Raw genomic sequence first — 23336 nt, forward strand, 5'->3', positions numbered from 1 at the left:
GAAGAAGAAGACGACGTCGCTCTCGTCACCTTTGGAGAAGAAGAGGAAGAAGAGGGAAAAGAGAAGAAAAAAGAAAAAAAAACCTCAGAGAAGAAGAGGAAGAAGAAAAAGAAGAAAAAACCCTTGCTTGGCCACGATTCACGAAGAAGGGGATGAAGAAAGAGAAAGAAAAAAAAAGATGGGTAGATCTGTAAATTCACATATGTTAGCAAAAAGTCAATTACCAATGTTTTAAAAAAGGTTAGATATTTTTTATTTTGGACCTTCAAAACAGTCACATGTGCAATTCTCTTTTTACAGCTTGTAAGTTTCTTACCAAAGGAAAAGAGTGAAAAAATGGGCAGTAGGATCCTTACTTAAGTGAATAACTCCAGTTATTAAATCGAAAAGATGGATACGTTATTAGAAAAGACTATTCGGCTGCAAGGATTATGAGGATGTGAAGGTTTTAATGTTGTTAAAACAACTTGCTTTAATCGAGGGGCCCAAGAGCCATTGAGAAGTTTCTTCCATCATATCATACATCAGAGCGATTACGACACAAAGTACAAATGATCCTAATGAATAATTCATTTTTCACTTTTGTCTTTTTGCTACCTAAAGAATATAGCTCAATTACTATCCTAACCTAACTTCGTTTTTTCTTTAAAGCCAAATTATAATAAATATCTTTCAACCTTGTATTTTATTTAAAAATCATCGAGCTTTCGATAAGAGTTCAATTATATAGATTTTTACTTGAAATGGTTAGTTTTTTTTCGAAAGTACAAAAGAAAAATACCTTGTTTCAAAAGTGTTGCTGAACTTTCAAAAATTATACTAATACCCACGAAAAAACATCCTTCAATTAGTATATAAACACAAGGATTTACACAAGGATTTGTCTATGTACCCCTCATAATCCCTCACTTCTTTAGTTGTTTTAATTCTCTTTTTTCATTCCTTAATATCTAAAACTTTCCTCTTTTCCCCTTGTTTTTTCTAAATAAACATGAAAAATTCTCTCATTTTGCATATCGTTAAGAAATCTCAATACCTAAACAATCAATATCTTTGAAGTTATCCCGAGTTAGAAAAAAATAACTTAAATAGATGTCTTCATAAATCTGATATCGAGATTGTATAAATTTGGTGATGAATTTTCAGATGACAATATATTAAAATATAACTACAATCTCTAAGTTGTCAAGAGGGACGATGGAAAGTAAATGAGAATCTAGAACAACTTCCTGTAACCAGTCTCAGTTGACACTGTATGTATATCAAGCAGCACTTGCCATAGACTCGATTAATATTTTGTAACCTTCAGGTACGGCTGTCTGGGTCTGAACGCACTCAGCCAGTGCAGGGACGTCAGAGCTCACGTCTAACACCCTGGCTAGTGACAGCAGCAAATGAAAGTCAGAAATTCGCTTCACAAAAGGAAGCCCTTTTGAACGGTCTAGGTGATTCTTCAATGCCTTCATGGTCACAGGAGCATTTCGGTTTTCAATCGGAAATATTGTCGAAAGTGGACCCTGCATTACAAAGTTCTCATTAACAACAGTTAAGGCCTACCAAAACCAAATTTAAAATTTCTACCTTCATATTGATGAAGTATCAATTTAGCAAAATGGAGAATACTTCACTTTTCTGCAGTTTTTCCCCCTTCTTTTCATATTATTCATCAAGCATAATCATATGTTTAAATTTGGGCCAATACCAAAAAAAATGTTCTCACTAGGAAAACACATTACTCTCCACATCTACTGGAAATGTTACAATTGTTGGCGTATTCACATCCAACTTCATAATCACCCTTGCATTAAACCAATACACTAGATTCATAAGAGGACTGCTACTAGAATTGAATTAGGCTATTGGGATATGAAGGGTATATCAGTTTTTTATTTCTATCTTCTAAGAAACGGAAAACTAATCAGCAAGGTGGAGGAATTACAAAATAATTTTTATTCTATCTTTTTTCTTTTGACAGAAGACCAACTTTCAATGAGAAAAAAATTGAAAGAATACAAGGTGTAAAAATACGAAAAAAGGCGGCCCATATAAAGGGAACACCCTAAAGAAAGGGACTCCAATCCTATAAAATGTGATGTAACGAACAATTACAAAAGGGACTCATCACCAGAATCCAAAGAAAAATATTAAAATTAACAAAGAGACTCCAATTACAAAGGAACTTGTGTTTGGCTACTCCAATTGGAGGCCGTGAGCTGTACAAAATCACAAAAATAATTAAAGAAATCATACTTGTCTAAGAAAATTCTAACGTTTCTTTCCTTCCATATAAGCCACAAAACATCGTTTGCTGTGTAAACAAAGAAGATAAATTTACTCAATGATCTTTCAAAGATAGAAAAAGGTTAATGGTTATACAAAGGATCTGGGCGGTGAACCTCACAGTAAAAACAAATAAGCCTCCTAAATAAAAGAACAAAAGCTGGAACAAAAACTAAACTGTAAAAACAGAGTACGGTAAGTAAAGGAACTAAAACTTATTACATCACTTTGCCGTCCACAACACTAAAACCCCACCAGCCCGATTTGCTGAAGCTGCAGTGAAGTAAAAAGTGAGGAAGTGATCTCTCACTCCTGCAGATGCCACACGTATTAGAAAAAATGTTATGGTGGAGAGATCTTCTTTGCACCTTATCATAATTATTAATGCTACTGTGAGCAACTGTCCAAATGAAGAATTTAACCTTTTTAAGTACTGAACCTTCCCAAATCTAAGAGCAAATCTCTTTTTCCAAAAGTTCTCTATTTTCTTCGAAGGCCAAATAGATATCCTTGATTCTTCTATTTTTAATGCACTGTTTTGGTGTAAACACCTACAGTCCCCCTTGGATATCATAGCCTAAATTATCTTGTTCCAAATTGGAACCAACTTTTGTAATCCCTTTGACAGGGCTCTTTCGTATATACTTTAGATTATTTCATTCATCAATGAAATTGTTCTTATTAAAAAAGAAAAAAAAAAGTGCTATAGAAGGAAGGGAACAACATCTTCTGGGGCCTGATTAACATGCCAACTGTTTTCCCAAAAAAGGTCATTGTCATCACCTGGTTTAAAACTAACGTTTTTTCAAAAGAAATCTGAGTTTTTAGCTATCACCTTCCAAGGAGTAAACAAACCTCTCTAATTTGTCTTGTTTTCAGGTCTTTTAAAGAATCCACCCCATATTTTGCTCTTTACCACCCTTCTCCAAAGACCTTTCTTATTTTTCTTTCTCGAAGTGCTACCATTTGAGAAAAACAGCGTTCATTCCCAATCCCACCAAGAGAACAAGAGGCTACACAATTGAGAGAGAGAGAGAGAGAGAGAGAGAGAGAGAGAGAGAGAGAGAGAGAGACTTCTCCAAAGAGCTTTTCTATTTTCTTTCTCAAAGTGCTACTACCCTTTGAGAAAAACAGAATTTTTTTCTTTTCCTTCGAGTTTGTCACTCACAATCCCACCGAGAGAACAAGAGGCTACACAATTAAGAGAGATAGAAAGAGATTAGGTTGGCTAAGACAAAGAGGCAGAGTTCCATAACAAAGTCAAGTATCCCATATGACTGGCAAAGACAAGAGGCCGAGTTCCATAACAGAATCAAGTGCCACATATGGTAAGAAAGACGATACCAGAAAGGTTGATGATCAGGACAGTGTTACGACAGCAAGAAATGAAGAATTCCCTTATAAGAAACAAGATAGAAAGAACACAGAGCCTCCCAAGGTTGAGTTTGTTCACAATACGGGTAGACAAGAAATAGAAAAATGTAAAGGCCACCAAAAAATATCAGTACAGAAGATTCGGTTGCGAGTGAGGGGAGAATGACTTGAAATCTCCCTGTGTTTGAAGACTAAATGGGCTGAAAAGATATCTGGCATGTCAAAGGTTGGATTCTCAAAGTGGGATCATCCGTCATTAAGAGGAAAACACTTTAGTAGCTACAAAGTTTGAAAGAAAAGAAGAGAAAAGTTAATGGGGGCTGTTACCAGCAATGTGTTGATGGATATGAAGCCTCGGGGAAGGCACCGATAATGTGCTGGAGAAAAGACAACGAGTTGGTTGGCTGCTAAACTGTAACCCTAATGGCATGAAATCATAAAGATCTAGAGGAATGTGAAACCATGCGGGCTTCTTAGGTATGTTCTCATTTTAAATAAATGGGTTGAGGCCCATTTTCTCATATCAAAAAGGAAAAACTAAAAAAAAAAATGACAAAACAACAAAGGAAGAAGGATTAAAAGAGGGAAGATTTCTCGAGTGGCGATAAAGCTCGACATTAAGCTCAAAGTTGGTGATAAAACTCAATCTTAAGAGAGTCCTCCCACACATCATCTCAGTGAACCAATTTGCTTTTGTGGCAGACAGAGATTATCGATGCATCCTTGATTGTAAAAGAGTTGATTGATTACTATTTGAGATCTAAGATTTCTCTCGTGGCGATAAAGCTCGACATTGAGAAAGCTTTTGACATAGTGGATTGGGAGTGTCTGGATGAAATTATAGTTTAGGATCAAGGATTTATATCCTTTGCAAACTTCTCCATGATCTTAAATGGTAGACCTAGAGGCAAAATCATAACTACTCGAAGACTCAGGCAAGGAGACCCCTCTCCCCTTTTCTTTTTACTTTGATTATGGATTCTCTCAGCAGGATGCTCACAAATGGGACCAACACGAACCCTTATTAAAGGTTTTGATATTAGAAACTCGGGCCTTTCCATTAGCGACTTACAATTTGTAGACAATACTATTTTGTTCTCATCTCCAAATATTGAAAAGCTTACTAGACTTTTTGAGAACATCCAATCTTTTGAGAATGTATCCGGGCTTGGCATTAACCACTCCAAATCAGAATTTTTGACCATTAACATGGATAGTTGCACAGTTGGTTCTTTGGCATAAGCTTTCGGTTGCAAGGTTGGTAAGTGGCCATCTACTTATCTCGGTCTCCCCCTCAATGGCAAGCCATACAAATCCTCCTTTTGGGAGCTCATCATTGAAAAAATTGAAAGGAGACTTAAAAGCTGGAGTGATACCAATATCTCCAATGGAGGAAGATTAACTCTGATCCAAGCCACCTTAAGATATCTTCCCACCTACTTTCTCTCTCTTTTCAAGTTATCTTCAAAGGCTGCCACCGACATTGGGAAATTGTTTAGCTGTGGAATGGAAACAAAGATAAAAGAGGTATTCACTCCATAAGTTGGCAAAAAGTACAGCTCCCACTGTCAGAAGGGATCCTCGGCTTGTCTAACTTGAAGATAAAAAACAAAAGTTTATTGACAAAATGGATCAGGAGATACAATGTGGAAAAAGATGCTTTTTGGAGGAGTATCATTGATGCAAAATACAGCACTTCTCTTCAACCTCAAGGTAGCATTCTCAACATTCGATGGGCCCTTGGAAATATATCATCAGACAGGTGGATTTGACTGTGAAAATGTTTCCAACATTATTGGTAATGGTGAAGATACATCCTTTTGGAGAGATAGTTGGATTAGATTTTCCCCTATTAAAGATGCCTTCCCTAGGCTCTATGCCCTCTCGAAATGAAGGAGGCATCTGTTTCTCTTTGTTGAAATCGTGAACATGAATCATGGGACCTAGGCATGAGGTGACATCTCAATGAAGCAGAAATCACCTACTAAATCAATAGGCTTCGAGACAACCTCCCATCCAACCATATTATTATCTACCTCACCCTCATCAACACTCTCCAACAGAAGTCCCTCACGATCTTCATCTTCTCCCTATTACTAACAGTGGAAGGGACCTTAACTATACAAATAAAGTACATCAGAATCTCACTCAGTCCAAACATGAAAAGTATTGTCCTATCACCCCAAGGAAATAACGTAATTTCTAATAAGATAGACATCTTTTGACATATTCTACGATTAGATTCTGAAACAATAAATGATTGGTAGTACAGCCAAGGGGAAGCACTGAATATAAATGGTAGGAAGCCACTTTCATGCAAACGCCAATTAAACATTTATCCGGGCAGCTTAAAAGGAATCACGATTGATACTGATCACAAAACTCTTATCTCTAATTATGACAAAATGATTTCACAAACAGATAGAATTATCAACTATGTTAATACTAACAAGAGAGCCCTCCCTAACCGAGAAAAATAGGTCGTATTATCAGCAAACTAAAAATGAGAAAGGAAAATTCCTGTCGTATTATCAGCAAACTAAAAATGAGAAAGGAAAATTCCTTACCTCCCCACATAGAATCCCTCAATAAGATCCTTATCTGTTCTTGTTGACACTAATTTTCTTTAGACATCAACAACTGGGAAAATATCAGGGATAAGAGATATCCCTCCCTAACCCCTCCCTGTAAGCTAAAGTTCTTCCACTAATTTCCTCTTAACCAAATTGATTAATCACTAGACAACTCCAAACCCACATTCTCCACTTGAACTCAAAACCCTTCTTTTATAAGCCCTATAACAAAAACTCCAATCCACACGGTCAAAGACTTTTTCAAGATTAATTAAAAAATTAACTCCTTTCAATTTATGAGTCCATAGTCCTTGATAGACTCATTAGTAATAAAATAAACCTTGTTCAAATTCTGTCTTCCTTCAAAGGTGACAAGACTGATATAGTAACTTGTAACAACACCTTAGACCCATTAGCAATAAGAAAATCATCCGGGAACTATTAATTGCAACAACACATGGTAAACCCCAGAAACTATATCAGTAAATCAATAAGGAAACCATTGGTCCTCATTTCATCTTTTAAGCATTAAGAAAAACTTCCAAGGCCTCAATATTTACTGAGCTAAACATTATGATATGATTATCATATGATCATACAATATTTGAGTCTAGAAACTTGGGGGACTTTAATACTAAGCAGGTGACAGTAAGGTGACCACTTAAACACAATTTCCTTAAATGTTGTGTACAACCCTTCCAGGGTAAGTAATTGGTTCTTAGATCTGATAAAGATGCTATAAGAAAATTTTGAACATACCCAATCAAGCAGCTACTAAGAAGACAAAAAAAAAAGGTGAAGAAACATAAAGCACAAACGTACAGTTAATTCTTGTATGAGAAAAAAATCATAAGCCAGAAAAACATGATAGATCACAAGAGAAAACGTTTTATACTTGAAACAATTAAGGAAGTTTTTTCCCATTGTAAATATCATCATTATGGAACTCGGGAATTCAATTTTAAGAGTGAGCAAGAATGGAAAAGAAAAAGGAGAGCTAGGCAGCGATTAGTGAATTTTTTTTTTTTTAAAAAAAAAAGTGATTCTCACTCTTGACCGATCTAGATGTGGTAAAAAGAGAGAATGGAGTCTAAGGCTTTGGTAACTTGAGCTGGGAACAATATTGAAGGTCCGACTTGGCCCATGGTTCACAAAAGGAAAAAGATTTTTCGCACTCGTCCATTTCAAAGAATTTTATCATGAAAACTATCTGCGAGAAGGATACATCTGAGAAAGAAAAACTTAGAGAAAGAGAATAGAAGCAACATTTTACATCAACCATCACATTCTTCTTACTTGATACGAGTAATCTGCTAAATCCTGTTATGGTAGAATAAATTACAAATATTGAATGAACGAATTACCAAATTGATATTTTCAAAAACTATTACCAAGTAGAGCTAATATTCTGGCCCCAAGAAAATGGAAAATACACCACCCCAGAACCACCAACTCCTACGCTCCGGCCAATAGCTAGAGCTAACACATTCAATTTACAAAGCAAGTAGACTATCCACTTTCAATCATGATAGGTCATAGGAGTTATGTCATGTGTCAAGGAAGCAACATACAAGGAAAAATTAAGAAAACACCGAGATTTATGTGGAAACAAGTTCAATGATTGCAATTCTGAGTCATTAATTGAAGAGAAAACAAATACAATTCGACACAGCAGAGGAATTAGGCAATATGATTAGGAAAATTAAAGGGTCGACGAACCTGATGGTCGAAAATCTTAACGACGACCAGGAAAAAATCATTGTCAACATCTCTAGTGTCTTTGACACCAACAACAACGTCTTTCTTCATTTTCGAGAGCTTGGGATCAAAATCCTCTCCAATATCCGTCTCAAACCAACCTTCCTTGAACAATCTAATACACATGTCACTCATTTGAAAAGCCTCAAAATGAACATCAGCACCACCGTCCTCGTTCACCTCCAACTTCACAACTGCTGTCACCCACTCCTTCAACTCGCTCTCGGAGTGAAACTGAGCCGCCTGGAGTACTTCCTTGTTGGATAGGGTGTAGTCCTTTTTGTCCTGACTAATTGTCTGCGTGAATATAAACCCAACTTTCCTCATCCCCAACCCAACTGCAATTGCTTCCACCAATCTTTCCTCATCGTGATCTCGGAAAAACAGTAAATTGTCCTCAGTCCCTTGCTGTGGCGGCTCATATATGAAATCTACCTCGACCTTGCCTTCTGGGGACACGGTTCCGTACATCATCCCCCCACGTTTGACAGCGAAGGCTAGCGTCTCATTAACATAATGCTGGAAAGCATTGGCGCAATCCCGGTCGAAAGAGACCAATTCACAGTGCGGGTTTTCTTGACGAGTGATCCGCATCTGCTTAGCAATTAGATCATCCATAGTCATTTTACGGCCAAAGGATCCGGCGGGATGGAAAGTAGGCCCAGCAACAGTGCGCTCGCCCTCGTAGGCGAGAAAGACAATAGACCCATGAGACAAATTAAGCGACGAGAGGTGGGTATTAGGATTAGACATGTCAGTGAATTTGGAAAGATCGTCATGAGTCTTCGCCAATAGAATATTTTGGTTAGTGGAGAGGGTTTGGTTCTGGATTGGGATTTTGAGCTGGGATTGAATTACGGCTTTAAGTTGAGCGATTGTGATGTGTGGGTTCTCTACAGCGACTCGCTCCAGGCCATCTCTACTGCGAATTCTGAGCATCATGTTGGTGTCGGCGGAAGTTGTAATATGAATTTCTATAAGAGGAGATTGATCGTAATTTAAAGACAATTTTGAGGGACAAACAGAAACAGCTGCTGTAAAAATCGACGCTGGGAATCAGAAAATGCTGCCGGAAATTTAGAGAACAGAAGTTAGAAGGGTATGATGCGTCTGCGAATTTCTTGTTCAGGTAGTAGACGCAAGGGATTGTACTTATTTATATTAAATCGGAAGTCTACCGCGGTGGCTTGGGAATCAGGAAATAGACAATCTCCGTCAAGACGGCGGAATTCGGTGACGAAATCACCTCGTTCCGTTCGCTTGAGGATTTTTTTTTTAACTTTTTTTTTAACTTGTTAAAAATCTTTAGTCGCCTATTCGCCCTAAGTTTAACTGGGGAAGAATTGACGGAAATTTTCATAAAATAACCCAAAAAGCAAAAAATTTTCCTTTGATGACCTTTTTCACATGCGAAATATCAGATATACTTTTATTTTTTAAAACCAAACAAGCGCATATTCCATCTCGTTTACCAGCTGCTTATTCGCATTCATATTTGCATTCGAGTACTCCTCTCAGTTTTCTCTCAATGTCTCCCTTTGTCTTTGACGTGGTTCGCTACTCGTCGGTCGTATCTACTCATTTTCACTTTCGTTTGAACTCCTTCTCCACCGTTCCAATAATCTGAAAGGTATGGTACTCTCGTTTGTTATTGTTTGAAATCATTCAGTACATGGGTTTGATTAGGGTTTAGGGTTCGTTTAGTACATGGATATAAATCGCTTAGCTTTGTATAATTGATCTTATAACTCTATATAATCGATCACATAGTTTATATAATCGATCATATAGCTTTTAATACTATATCGGATAGATTCATATACTAGGTCTCGTAGATTTATATAATCGATCGTATAGCAAAAGCTTTTGTTAAACGATCGTTTAGCAAAAGTTATACGATCATTTAGCTTTTCATACTCGATCCTTTAGTCTTTCATACTCGATCTCATATCTTTTAATACTTGATCATATATGTTTGATATATTGTAGATTGCGCACTCAGTCCCAATTGAGAAAAATTTTCCTGCTACCGCTTGGCCCACATTGGCAAGAAGAATGCACTAATTAAGAAGAAACTAACAAAAACATAGATGGACATGTTCCGAAAAACATGATTTGGTCCATTATTAGACGTCACCTTGTATTCAATGGCCAACTTGTGCATCATTTTCTTCTAAAAGAGGTCACTAATGAGAATCCAGATGTTGTAAGCTTCAACATCATGGGGAAGAAGGTAATATTCACACAATATAATTTTTGTTTGGTTATTAGATTATGGCCGACAGAGGAAAGATTGGAAAGGGATACCAGCTGTGAGAGGCTACGACATCTCATCCTTGAACCGAAGGACGATAGCAAACTAATTCTCTGTAAGGATGTGGCTGCTGCATTTGAAAAGTTTAAATTTTTGAACCACAAAGATGTTGTGAAGGTTGCATTGGCATTATACATAGAAATGGTGATGATAGGAAAAGACAAGAAAACCCAATTCAATTTGAAGAAACTTGGGATTGTCGATGACACTGAGTCTTCAGACACTATGACTAATTCTTGGTCAAATATAAACGGACATTGGAAAGTTTGAAGAACATTTTGCATGGGAAAAAGAGGTAAGAGACAACTAAATCCCAAATACGTCACACATCACTGCATAAAGGGATTTGCACATGCATTTCAAGTACGTATTGTTCCAATTTATTTCAATATCAACTAATTTATATGTTGTATACTAACAATGTTGTCTATTTAATTGTGTAGGTATGAGCTTACAAATTATTGTCTTCATCTAGTAAGTTCATAACTACCAAAGTTAGTAAGAATGCAATCCCATGTATTTTGAAGTGGACATGTGCGGTCTCACCATCTTGAAAGCTACTAGAAAGGGATGTCTTCCAACCCAAAAAAGTAAGAATGTGTTTCTATATACACTGGGGTTTACCTGAAATCGTGAAATCATTTAGTATAAGTTAAAAGATCATTTAGATTTATCTAGACGATCGTTTAGTTATAAGATAATTGATCTTTTAGCTTATACTATACGATCATTTATCTTATAATAAACGATCGTTTAGCATGAACTAAATGATCATATAGCTTTAAGTAACAATCATCTATTTTATTGTGTGATCGTGTAACTAATCGAGTAATCTTTCATGCTAATGTTAACTACTTTTATATATAGGCTATTGTTATTCCAAAACTTATATTGATGGAAAATGAGATGAGGTACAAAGAGGATAAACTACTAGGGTTCGATGTGACCCAAGTGCTTAAAGAAAGAAGAATGGTTGATCAAGATATACCTGAAGGTGGTGATGTTGAGGCTAATCAACACTCTTTCGACCAACTCCCCGCGAACGTTGAATTTGAGGAGTTTGATCACGATGAGGCGACTATGGGACATGGCGATCATGATGAGCAACTCCCCCCAAATTTGTCAATCTCATATGAAGCAACCTGACACACGTAATAGAGGCATGTAGAGAAGCACACAAAATCCTCATGAAAACATAAGAAAAACAAGTCTTATAGAGTTATATGTGAGAAACTATCAGAAATTCGCAATGATTTGACGAACTTAACTAGCATGGTGAAGGAATCAAATTCTCGCGGAAGCGTGTGAATGTCTTGCATTTAGACATTCGATTTTTATGGAAACAAAACCAGTAAAATAAACACATGCATTTGTAGGATAAACATTCAAACAAAACTATAAGCATGCTAGAAAAGAGGAAGAAAAGAAGAAATCAAAACTCACCTTTGTTTATTCTTCTAGCTTTCCTCTTCCACCATTATCAACAATCTCGAACTTCTCTAATGAAGAAGAACACCACCAACAAAGTTATCTTGCTATTCTCTAGGATTCCAAAGAACTTGGAAGAGTGGTCTCTAAGAACTTTTGAGGAGGAAAATGATAGAAAATTTTTAAAGAGTAGTCGAAGAAAAGGTGGAGGCTTGGAGGCTAGGTTTTTTTGTGTAATAAAAATCCTTTACCATAAATGGGCAATTAGGATATATTTACATGGAGAAGGGTTAACCCCTCCTCCAAGTATTTTCCTTTATACTCTTAGTATTAATTAATTAAATAACCATATGGTGATCAAACAGTTGATGACCAAATAGCTAATGGGGGAGATATTGGACGAACCCTACTCCATGATCAATTCATACCTATTAACAATGAGTAGCCTATGCAACCAATGCCCATGGATCGATTGTTGAGGGTCGAACCGTTGATGAACCGTCCGTAGTTGTTAAAAGTATAACAACTGAAGAACGTATAATCGATGAACCATAAATTGGACTGACCATCAACGAACCATCAATTGGACTGATCGTCGATAAAGGTCAACTTCCGGAACAATCGTTCAATGTGTGGACCCACTTAGACCTGAATTCTCCCATTGAGTTACAAGCTGATGTTAAAGGGAGTGCAACACAAGAAGAAGTCACTCAAAACAAGGTATGATTGTATTATGAAATATCAACACACTCAAAACACTATAGTCACTAACTTAGAATCTAATTGTAGAAGGAAGCTAAATGCCCTGAGCACCGAAAAAGGAAGAATCTAGAATAGTTTATACCTGAAGAGGTGAAAAGGGAAAACAAAAAAGGTCGAGTCTCGAAAAGCTTAACCAACTCTAGATATCCCTAGACAACTCTAACCACCTCTAAATGAGCCTCACCCACCTGCAAGGGAATTGAAACCACCCACAGGTGTTATAAATACGAACCAATTGGTCCTGATTTCTGACTTTCCCACTAGAATGGTTAGATCATATGACCCACTATTCCCGATCTCAGATGTTTTATGGTCAGCATACAAGACATGGAGAGCCAATCTAAAAATAAAAAACGAAGAGCGACTGGTGGTGTATACCTTCCGAACCAAGGACTTCTTCAAAACACTCAAAAAGAACACATGGGTGCTTGGGGATGTGAGTATTTAATATTACATTGCTCATTAATCATAAATGATCATGTTGTTAATCATGTACAATCGTGTAGAATTATCTACATGATCGTGTAAATTGATTTACATGATCGTGTTGTTATTACGTAAATGATCGTGTATGTAATCTATGTGATCATATAGATTGATCTACACGGTCATATAGATTAAGCTATACGATTTTATAGTTTGATCTATACGGTTGCATAGATTGAGCTAAACGGTTATATGGAATTATCAACACAGTCTTATACATTAGCTAAAAGATTATACATAATTAAGTACACGATCATTTATAATTAACTACACAATCATTTAGGATTAACTACACCGTTAACTGTTTGTATTAGGATATGGACTTCTAGTGATGCACGTGCATTGGAAGCTGCATACAAGACCTAACCTCTGCCAATATCGATTCACAGTGATGGATTCGACCTTCATGGTACGAATTATCCAATTTTAATTACTGTTCGAAACATGGTTATAAATACAATCTAATATATATATTTCTTTAGGATGCCATCGTGGAATCAGAAGGTGTTTCAACAAATATTTGTGCAAATAGTTTGGTAATGGTGGACGGAAACATGGGACTTTGGACAAATCAAGGAGCACATATGAAGCACTGGGTGAACAGTCAGTTCTTTCTCGACTATGTGCTTGGTGCATTTGAGGAGTAAAAGCCTGTATGGAATGAAATGGAATTCGTATTCGAGTCAATCAACATCATACAACATTGGCTTATGGCTGCCATCAACCTGCATAACTGCAAGATAAAGGTCTTTGACTCCATACCGAACTACCTCCCCGATGATATCATGAATGATTATCTGCAACGGGTGGCAGATCAATACCGTCCATGTTGATAGCCGTTGATCATGATGAAGGTCACTCAAACTTCAATTACAGTTTTTGGAAAGTGAAACGATCGAAAGTCATCTTCAAAATGGGAAATCTCTAGATTGTGGTATTTTTTGTGCAAAATTCGTTGAATATCTTGTAACGAGAAAAGATAGTAGTAGCTTGCAATAAGAAAATATGCCACTATTTAGGAAACAATATGTTGCCCAATTGTAGGCTACTAAATACTTATGGTAGTTTGAAATTCATTGCATATTTCACATACGAATATAATATTTATGGTAATTTGAAATACTAAAAGATAATACTAAAAGTTTGTTTATGTATAATTATTACATTTAATTAGTGTATTTCACCTACGAATATTACATTTAATTATATTTCACAATCAAACAATAGTATACCATACACTCTCTGCAACAATTACATAATACTAATAAACTGTTTAGGTATAACTAAACAATCGTTTATATAACACTAATAAATCATTCATGTATAACTAAACGATCATTTAGGTTATACTAAGAGATCATTTAGTTATACATAAACGATCTATTAGTATTATCTAAACGATTGTTTAGTTATATCTAAATGATCTCTTAGCATAACCTAAACAATCGTTTAATTTGGTTACATATCGTTTATCCTCGATGGCCTTGCGCCTGGTGTTATCAGTGGTTGCCTACATGTTTTTTTTGTTATGTCCTATGCCATTGCATCTTATGCACCTATAGATCTGTAGTGGCTCCTTCCCAGCAAAAGGTATACGAACAATCTGACATCGACCAACACTTGCTACCTTTCGTGGTGGTAAGATTTCGTAGTTGTTAAAGTTCGAACGTCGCCTCCATTCTTGCCTATGACCAATTGGGTAAATCGATTTTGTGTATGCAGCAAGGACACATTCAACAGTAAACCACTTTTGCACACAAAGTTTGAGCATTTATGTGCCACAGTGCAGCCGCAACAATTGCATGCGAACAAGGAATCTCTAAACAGTTGAATTCCATGCAACTACACGTATGTGCATGAAGATCCACCAACCCCCCAAGTGTCCATCATCTCCATTGATTACATGCATGTCAAGTAGGAAAACACGGCACGTTCTAGAATTCAATTCTTCAGCCTTCAGAATATCAAATGCATAATCATAAACTATGTTTGTGCATGCAATTTCGTTTGTTCGACGAATGTAGAACCAACCCTGTAACCACTCACGTATGTGCTCCAACAGTTTTGTGATTGAGGGTGCTCGAGCATCCTTTAGTACTGCATTAAGGCATTCTATTATACTTATGACCATCTTGTCATACCTACAGTGGACTTGATAAACTTTTGTCCACCGTTGTACCCTAATTTATTTGAGATAACTCGTTACACCAAGATATCGTTGGAGCTTGGCCCAATAAATTTCAAAATCAGACATCTTATATGCTTTGGCTGCAAGATAAAAATGTAGGATTATATCATCATTTTTTAATTGGGTCATCAAGTTATTTTGATGTGATATATATGAGTGCATGAAATGCATCAGGAAATACAAATGCGACGACTTTTCCAATTGAGATATGACGGTAAGATGGAATGATTAATTCTGGAATTTCTCCAATTTAAGCCTTTAAATTAGTCATGAACCAGGTTTAAGCTGCATCATTCTCATTGTCCACGATACTAAATACAATTGGGTAGATGTTATTATTACCGTTGATGCATGACCATAATGATGGGATGAATACAGTTCAAGAATCCCGTAATGCACGGTCTTAATGCCATGAAGACATACTTAAAGTATTGTTCATCTTCTATTTCAACCTAAAAAAAAGTACCTGGATTTGCAAAGTACTTCATTAAATACCTTAACAAAGGTATATGATCCTTTTAGCGACCCTCGTGCATATACCAATGCATTTTCTCTTGCGTGGTAAGCCCGTCCATAGCTTATATTCACTCCATAGTCTCTTCGGGCGTCTTCAATTATATCACTTGGATGATATGATCGACTGAGTTGATTGTATTTGGACTTGATTAAGCGTCCAATATGTTGGGGTTAATGCCCTGTGTCCTATAGTTTCTCAACAGTTTGAATGAACACTTGTGTTGTATAATATATGATATTTACTTCACATCTTGTTTTTGCTCAGTTGTATATTTTTATTTGTTTTACCACAAACCAATAAACATAAAATCCCTAATTATCTGTATGTAACTTAAGCATGTATGTGGTGACATACAAGTAGATCATGTCTTGAGTGATAACCAAAATGGTCTGTAGTATATGGATATAGGAGGGAAACCTTATCCTGATAATGCTACGGATGCGACCCGCTTTGTGGAATGGTCACAAGTGTGTGATTGTCACAGATAATTTGATCCTGATCATTCATGTAGGGGACATGCGAGCTGGGGTGTCCTATACAAAGAGTTTGTATAAGACCTGACCACGAAGTGTTAACGTCTCGTTATGTAACATCCTCCATGACAGAGACTTCACTTCACTAGGATGACCATAGGTAACATGACCTCAATCCTGAGTGAGTTGGGAACTTCTGTCATTGAGGGTAGTCCTTTAATTTGTATGGGTGCAAGTGGCCAGGTCGCCGATTCAAACCTACCATTTTGGGGATTAATCTGATTTGGGAGCTGGGAACTCAGCTACACAAGATGGAATTCACTCCTTCCTCAAAGTAGGGGTAAGTAGATAGATAGCTCCCTTAAGGGCTAATTCCAGGGCTTGAACAATGTGGCGCCACACACATTCTCTTGGCCCGAGAGGTGTTCACACATAGTTGGACTATGTTGTATTATTCATTAGAGGAATCAGTGGTACTTAAGGAATGAGATGTAACTACAGGAAAAAAACGGTAAATTAGCCTAGCTGTACTTACGAGCATCTGTGAAGGGTCATCATACTCATGATTGGTTATATTCGATGGACACAAAAATATATCTGTGGTAATAAGAGTTCAATTGTTGGTCTTTAGTAGAATACCTGACAGTTAACGGATGGTGGATCTCATGGCTAAAGAGTTTAGTCGGCTATTCACGTACCGTTGGAGCTTCGAGCCACAAGTCCATTATGTTTCCTGGGTAGCTTGGATAAAGTCGAGAATCAGTGCTTGGGTCAGTTTGAAATGTTCAAATTGACAAGATGGAGTTTGATTGTATATGATATAATTGAACTGGTTAATTATATATGATATAATTGGTTAAATGTATGAGATACATTAATTTTGGAGGAAATTAGATATAAATATGATTTATATCAAGTGGAGAAGAAATTATTATAGTAGATATGTGATATCAAACTATAGGGTAAGAATATAATATGATTATATTCATTTATTATTAAATTGGTTAATTATGAGATAATTGGCTGAATTATTATCCTCAATCGTGTGTTAGTGGGAGCAGCCGCATTCGATTATGGTAACCGATGAATAAAATGAAAATTGGTTTCATTTTGCAAAGAGTTCGAAAATTCGCAATTGGTGTGAAAATGTAACGATCGCCTAGCTTGAGAGTCTATACGATAGTAGCTCATTGTCTAAACGATCGCACATCAGTGCCTAAATGATCGCACGCCTGTCCCTAAACGATCTCTTAGCTTTCCTAAACGATCGCATAGCATGCTGTGTTTTCTAAACGATCGTCTACCTTTTATTAAACAATCGCTTAGTAAAACCTACACGATTGTGTAGCTTCATCTAAACGATAAGCATCCCTGCTATACGATAACTCTTTCTCTCCCACTTGCTTAGTGTCTACACGATTTGTCTTTTCCCCTACCTCTACCAAATTCACCAAAGACCACACTTTGGATTCTCACTCCGAGAATACCAAGGACTTCAACTGGTGGTGTCGTCCCCACTGCTCTCTTGTTCGTGACTGTTCGTGTTGCTGTCGTTCGTGTAGACAATCGTGCTACCGCAACCGACTGATTTTCTGGGCGATAGAGCGTGTAGAGGTTCTTCCGCTGCTTTGAGCTTGACACTTGAAGAGAGTCTTCAACTGGTATGAGAACTCTTTCCCTTGTGTTTTATTGTTCGAAGCATGCCGTTAATTAGTGTTAATTTGTATAACTATATGTTAGAATGTGTATGTTGTATTTCAGTCATGATGAAATCGGAAAGATCCGAATGCGCTCATAGATGCTCTTCGTTAAGAGTTCCTTCACAATAACCCAACTCTTAGCATGTCGATGTTAACTACTCCTTATTTCAAGTGCGCATGTATGTATGCTTGGATACTTTGGCACCTTAAAGGAATCACTTTCCTCCATTTTTTTTGCATGGACATGCCACTTACATTCCTCCACTAAACGTCGCACAGTTAACAAGCTCTTCATCGACTTCTTTACATGGTAGTCAAAATTTTTTCTTATTGCAAGCACTGACAATTTAATAAATAAATCATACTTGGAAAGAAAATCTGACCAAACTTTTTGTATCATATTCATTCAGGCAATCGTGAGGTACTGAGATAAGTTCATCATAAGATGGGCCATTAGATGCTCTAGGTACATCTACGAATGACTGGGTATGAACATTTTGTTGTATTAGATTTGAAGGCATCATCGGTGATCGGATTGGAAGTGGTGAGGTTGGAACACAAATAAAAAGGTGTTGGAACTGATTATGGACATAGAGGTTATCCATATCTATATTCAGTATGAATCTGTGAGGTGCATCTCGTTTGGATGTTGTGACCCATTCAAGTTTCATTTCCATCATCACCCAGGTTACATGGTTCGATATTCTCATCTAGTGAAGACAAGTTATGTCTAGATGTGGTTGGAATGCCAAAGTCCTGACTAGTTGGAATGGTTGATTGCCCTGATGGTTCATGTTCTCAATGTATGTTCCATGAATATCATGTTATGTGACTGATATAAACAAAGCCATTCGAGATGCATCACTGCCTTAAAAAAAAAACTAAGGTCTCATCATCGACTATATCGATTGGAGGGGCTTAGACCAATAGATTGTTAGAACATTTGATGTGTATGGCAAATCTATTTGGATCGATATTTAGTTGTTGGTGTAGAAGACTTATTAGTTCACTACACGATATATCATGTCTAATTTTTAGACCTTTCATGTGACCGCCAACATAGTTACTTTTGGCTTGGTCTCACTCCCCACCATAGCGTATAAAGATGCAAAGTAACGTCATTGATCTGCAATACACCAATTATAATAATCAATCAAGCATTGAAACTACATAACAAAAAATATATGTGATAAACGATCGTGTACCATGATGTATATGATCATATATACAATGGTATATGATTTTTACGCTGTGGTACACGATCGTATATACAATGATATACAATCTTATGTGTTGTGGTACACGATCGTGTATGCTATCGTATAAGATCGTATATGTTGTGGTATATGATCGTGTGTCTTATGATACACGATCATGTACCTAATGATATACGATCGAAAATACAACGGTACAAGATTGCATATATAATGGTACATGATTAGAAAAATGATAGTGAATTAACTTCTAAAACTTTCAGTTAACACTTACTGTATTTGTTTCTGGCTATGTAGAATGATTTTCTTCAAAGAATGCTCGTTCTAGACCCACAGAATAAATTGATTTGAGTTGAAAGCGATATGTGTTCGACTAAACACGATAGAGAAATGGAGAAGATGATAGTGTTTAGGTGAAACTAAAGAGATGAAAATGATATTCATTAATTGTCCTATGGTTAAGATCCAATAACATTAAATTCTAATGTACAAAGTTGGTTGAAAATAAATGGTTGCATTAAATTGTAGACGATTGGTGTTTGGAAGGGAAGATCAAAAGATGAATAAGAGTAAGAGAGGAGCATTTAAAGTTGGGGGTAAAAATGAGATTTCACATGTGGAAAAGGTCAATGAGAACAAAGTTTTTAAAAAGAGGTCATCCATAGAAAAGTTTTTGCTTTTTGGGTTATTTTATGAAATTTTCCAGAATTGGCATTGTAAGGGTTTGAACGCGATCTCTTTGTACTATCTACTCTGATACCATCTTAAATTACAAATTGATTAAAAATTAAGTTAATAGATGAAGGCAAATTTAATATCATATCATGAGCTTAAAAGCTGAGTTTAATTTGAATACAATTTCCCATTATGTTAAATCTTTCTCAATCTTTTCTGTTTTTTTAGGTTTTTTTTTTATAACTTTTAATCTAATTTGATCCATTAAAATGTAAAGAGTTTGAAATCTTGAATATAGAACAAATTCTCTTTTCTTCTCAATTTTTTATCATTTTTCAAAGCCTTTTCATGGGGTTGTTGGGATTAGAGGTTATTCTTAATGTAATTGTGGGGTTTTGTCAAACTAATTAAGGTAGTTTTTCTTTATCATTTGAGTTTGTGAAATTATATAATGTTCAATTTCATTACTCATACTAACCTTTTAATTTCCAATTCTAAGTTGTGTTGAAATGTTTGTGGCAATTAAGGAACTCCTTTTGTATTGATTTAAATATCCTCACCACCTTCAACTTCGGTTCATTTAATAACATTCTTATTTCTAGTTTCTTCATTGTTATCTGTTTCAATTTTTTAAGAACCGAAAATAAAAACATGTTTGATAACTATTTTTATTTCTTGTTTCTTAAAAAATAAACAGAAAAAAAAGTGAAAATAAAACTTACTGTACATAATATAATGAAATATATAACATGTTAACAAGTTTTTTTCTTTCTTTTTAGCAAAAGCAAAGGATTGACAAGAGAGAGATGGCAAAATTTAAATACAAAATAAGGCAAAAGAGTTTCAAAATGGGGAAATAACAAAACGATTTCATTAATCATTAATTAATAATTTAAAATGTCAAAATATCTTTGATACTATAGATTTCAAACTATTTTAAAAATAGATTTTTATAATGATAACAAATTAGATGTTGTTGGTTTTGAAAATATACGATTAGATTGGAAAATTATTTTAAATAATAAAATTACTACAAATATTTATAATTAATAGCAAAATATCATAGTCTATGTGATAGACAACGATAGTTTTTAGTGTAATATTTGATATCCAAAGGAAGGTTAAAATGATGCTATATGCTTCAATTTCCCTAATTTTTTACATAAAAAATCTCCTAAAATGACACCTATTCGTGAAAACTCAAAATTCAACATGTGCATCCTTTTAATGATACTAAGGGCATCAGGCTCTGTCATACCGAATGATGGCCAAATTCCTCAGCCAGCTTCAATACGTTCAATGGCAGAAATGCCTGCGCTTCCTCTGCCAATAACGACACGTGAATAGAAGATGCTCGAGCAACCATTAAATCTCCCATTTCATTATAAACAATAGGCCCCAGCCCAACCCTATTTAGATTCGACCGCCAAGCTGCATCCACATTGAGCTTTAAAATGTCTGCGGCTAGACGAGATCATCTCGACGAGGCTTCCTTTGAATTATTCAAGCCATTCAGACCTAAATTCAAAATCCACTTCAACTTCAACTCGACTTGAGCCACATACTGGTTATAAACATAATGGTTTCTATCTTCCCAAATGGCCCAACACATGACACAAAACCCGTGAAATTGTCCTTGCTCAATAACTTTGCTAATGGAACAACATATCAGAAACTAGTTACAACTGTGAGTGATGCACCTGTTTTATAATATTAAAAATGAAATGTTAGGTATAAATTGAAATAAGAGTTACTTGATAATAATTGAAAAATTTTCCAAAATAGCATTTTTTTAGTTTTTACATTACAAAAATAGTACATTTTTTGAAAATTCGTTAAAAGAGTTTATCTCGACTCTTCTCGAGCGAGATTGACACCAGAATTGAATTTGAAATGTTAATAATTCAAATTATCTAGCATGTTGAAAGGATAAAAATACTCTTGCTTGAAAAAACTCTTCATATAAATGGAAACCATCAGCTGCTTACTTCGCTCGAGATCTCCTTGCAATGTTTTGAAATTTTCTTTATCTCTATAGTTATTTCCATCCTTAAGCTTTGTAAAGGTATTCCACTATTCCTTCGTTTTGTCTACAGTTTCATCTTATATTGGTATTTTATTATCTATTTGAGGTATATGTGAAACCTAGGTTATATATATTTGGACTTTTTTTTTTGTGTATTTTGTCTGTATTTGATGATTTTTTTTTGATAATTTTGATAATTCTAAAGTGAATTGAATCTCGACATAAGTCTGATTCTTTGAACGAACTAAAAATACAAATAATTAAGAAAAATGTTAAGTGACATACATTTGCGGATCGACAAATGCAACAAAAACTCCTTGGTTGTCTCATTCTTAAATAATTCCACAAAATCTTCTTGCTATGACTTTGGCAAGGATCCAAGGGCCCTACTTATAGAATTGTATGGCTTACTCCTGAGTCCTTATGCAGATATTCTAAATTAAATATTTAATAATATCCAATATTAATAAATATCTTCTCAAATAATATCATATTAAATGGTTTAAAATATTTAAATCATATTTAAATATTTATCACCAACAGAATCTTTAATTTGAATCTCATTCAAATTAAATAATGAATTATTTGAATCCAATTCTAATTAATTAATTCTTCTTTCAAATTATTTAATTCAAATCTTATTTAAATTAAATAACTTAATTATATGGATCTCATCCAAATAATTAATTATTTGAATCATATTCAAATAAATCAATTCTTCCACTATCTATTTACTTCGAATTTTATTCAAATGAAACAATTTATTTATTTATATGGATCTCATCCCAATAAATAGTTAGTTATTTGAATCATATTCAAATAAATAAATTCTCCATATTATAAAGATATAATTTGAATCTCATTAAAAAAAAAATACTTTATAATAAATCATGTAATTAAATGTATCCAATACAATTAATATTTACCCTCATAAGATTTGAACATTTCAAAATTTCTTTCAACATATATTAAACTCTTTAATTAAATTGACATTTATTCATTAACTACAAGGCAAACCGTTATAGACCCGTAGTTGACTCTTATGTACTATAGAAGAAGTTATATCCATGGATTTAATCAGTATAAGCAAGTCATTCCTTCACAAGTTGTTCATAATTATAACTGGACTAAATGTCCATTTTACCCTTATAATTATCTTTTTCCTTAAGTACCATTGATTCTTTTAATGAACAATTTATTTATGATTCAACCATAAACTAAGTCACTCTCGGACCAGTGAGAGTGTGGGACCTCTTGTTCAAGATCTGAAATCAACAGAGAACTACTCATCTACTTACCCTAGGCGGGAAGGAGTGAATTCCATCTTGTGAACTCATATTCCCAACTCTCCATTTAGTAGAGTCCCCAAAATGGTAGGTTGTTGAGGCAACAACTTGAACCAGTCTCACCCATGCAAATCAAAGGATTGACCTCACAAATAGGAGTTCATAAATCACTCAAGATTAAGATCAAGTCGCACATGATTATTCTATGAAATATTAAACTCATCAATTAATGGATATACAAGGTGAGATTAAATATTTTGTGGTTCGGTCTTATACAAACTC

At 35.3% G+C, this 23336-nt stretch overlaps 1 protein-coding gene across 1 annotated transcript; it reads right to left on the bottom strand.

Annotated features, from left to right (window-relative positions):
• Positions 1-1069: 1069 nt before the first annotated feature.
• On the bottom strand, positions 1070-9362 carry LOC120067056 (NPL4-like protein B). Its single transcript, XM_039018436.2, has 2 exons — positions 7947-9362; positions 1070-1517 (listed from the first exon to the last, which is right to left on the bottom strand). The coding sequence occupies exons 1-2, from the start codon at positions 8925-8927 to the stop codon at positions 1263-1265; spliced, it is 1236 nt and encodes a 411-aa protein (XP_038874364.1). The 5' UTR covers positions 8928-9362; the 3' UTR covers positions 1070-1262.
• Between the last annotated feature and the right edge of the window lie 13974 nt (positions 9363-23336).

Source organism: Benincasa hispida, chromosome 12 (assembly GCF_027475165.1).
Source record: "Benincasa hispida cultivar pf3 chromosome 12, pf3_genome.v1.1, whole genome shotgun sequence".
NCBI classification, from domain to species: domain Eukaryota; kingdom Viridiplantae; phylum Streptophyta; class Magnoliopsida; order Cucurbitales; family Cucurbitaceae; genus Benincasa; species Benincasa hispida.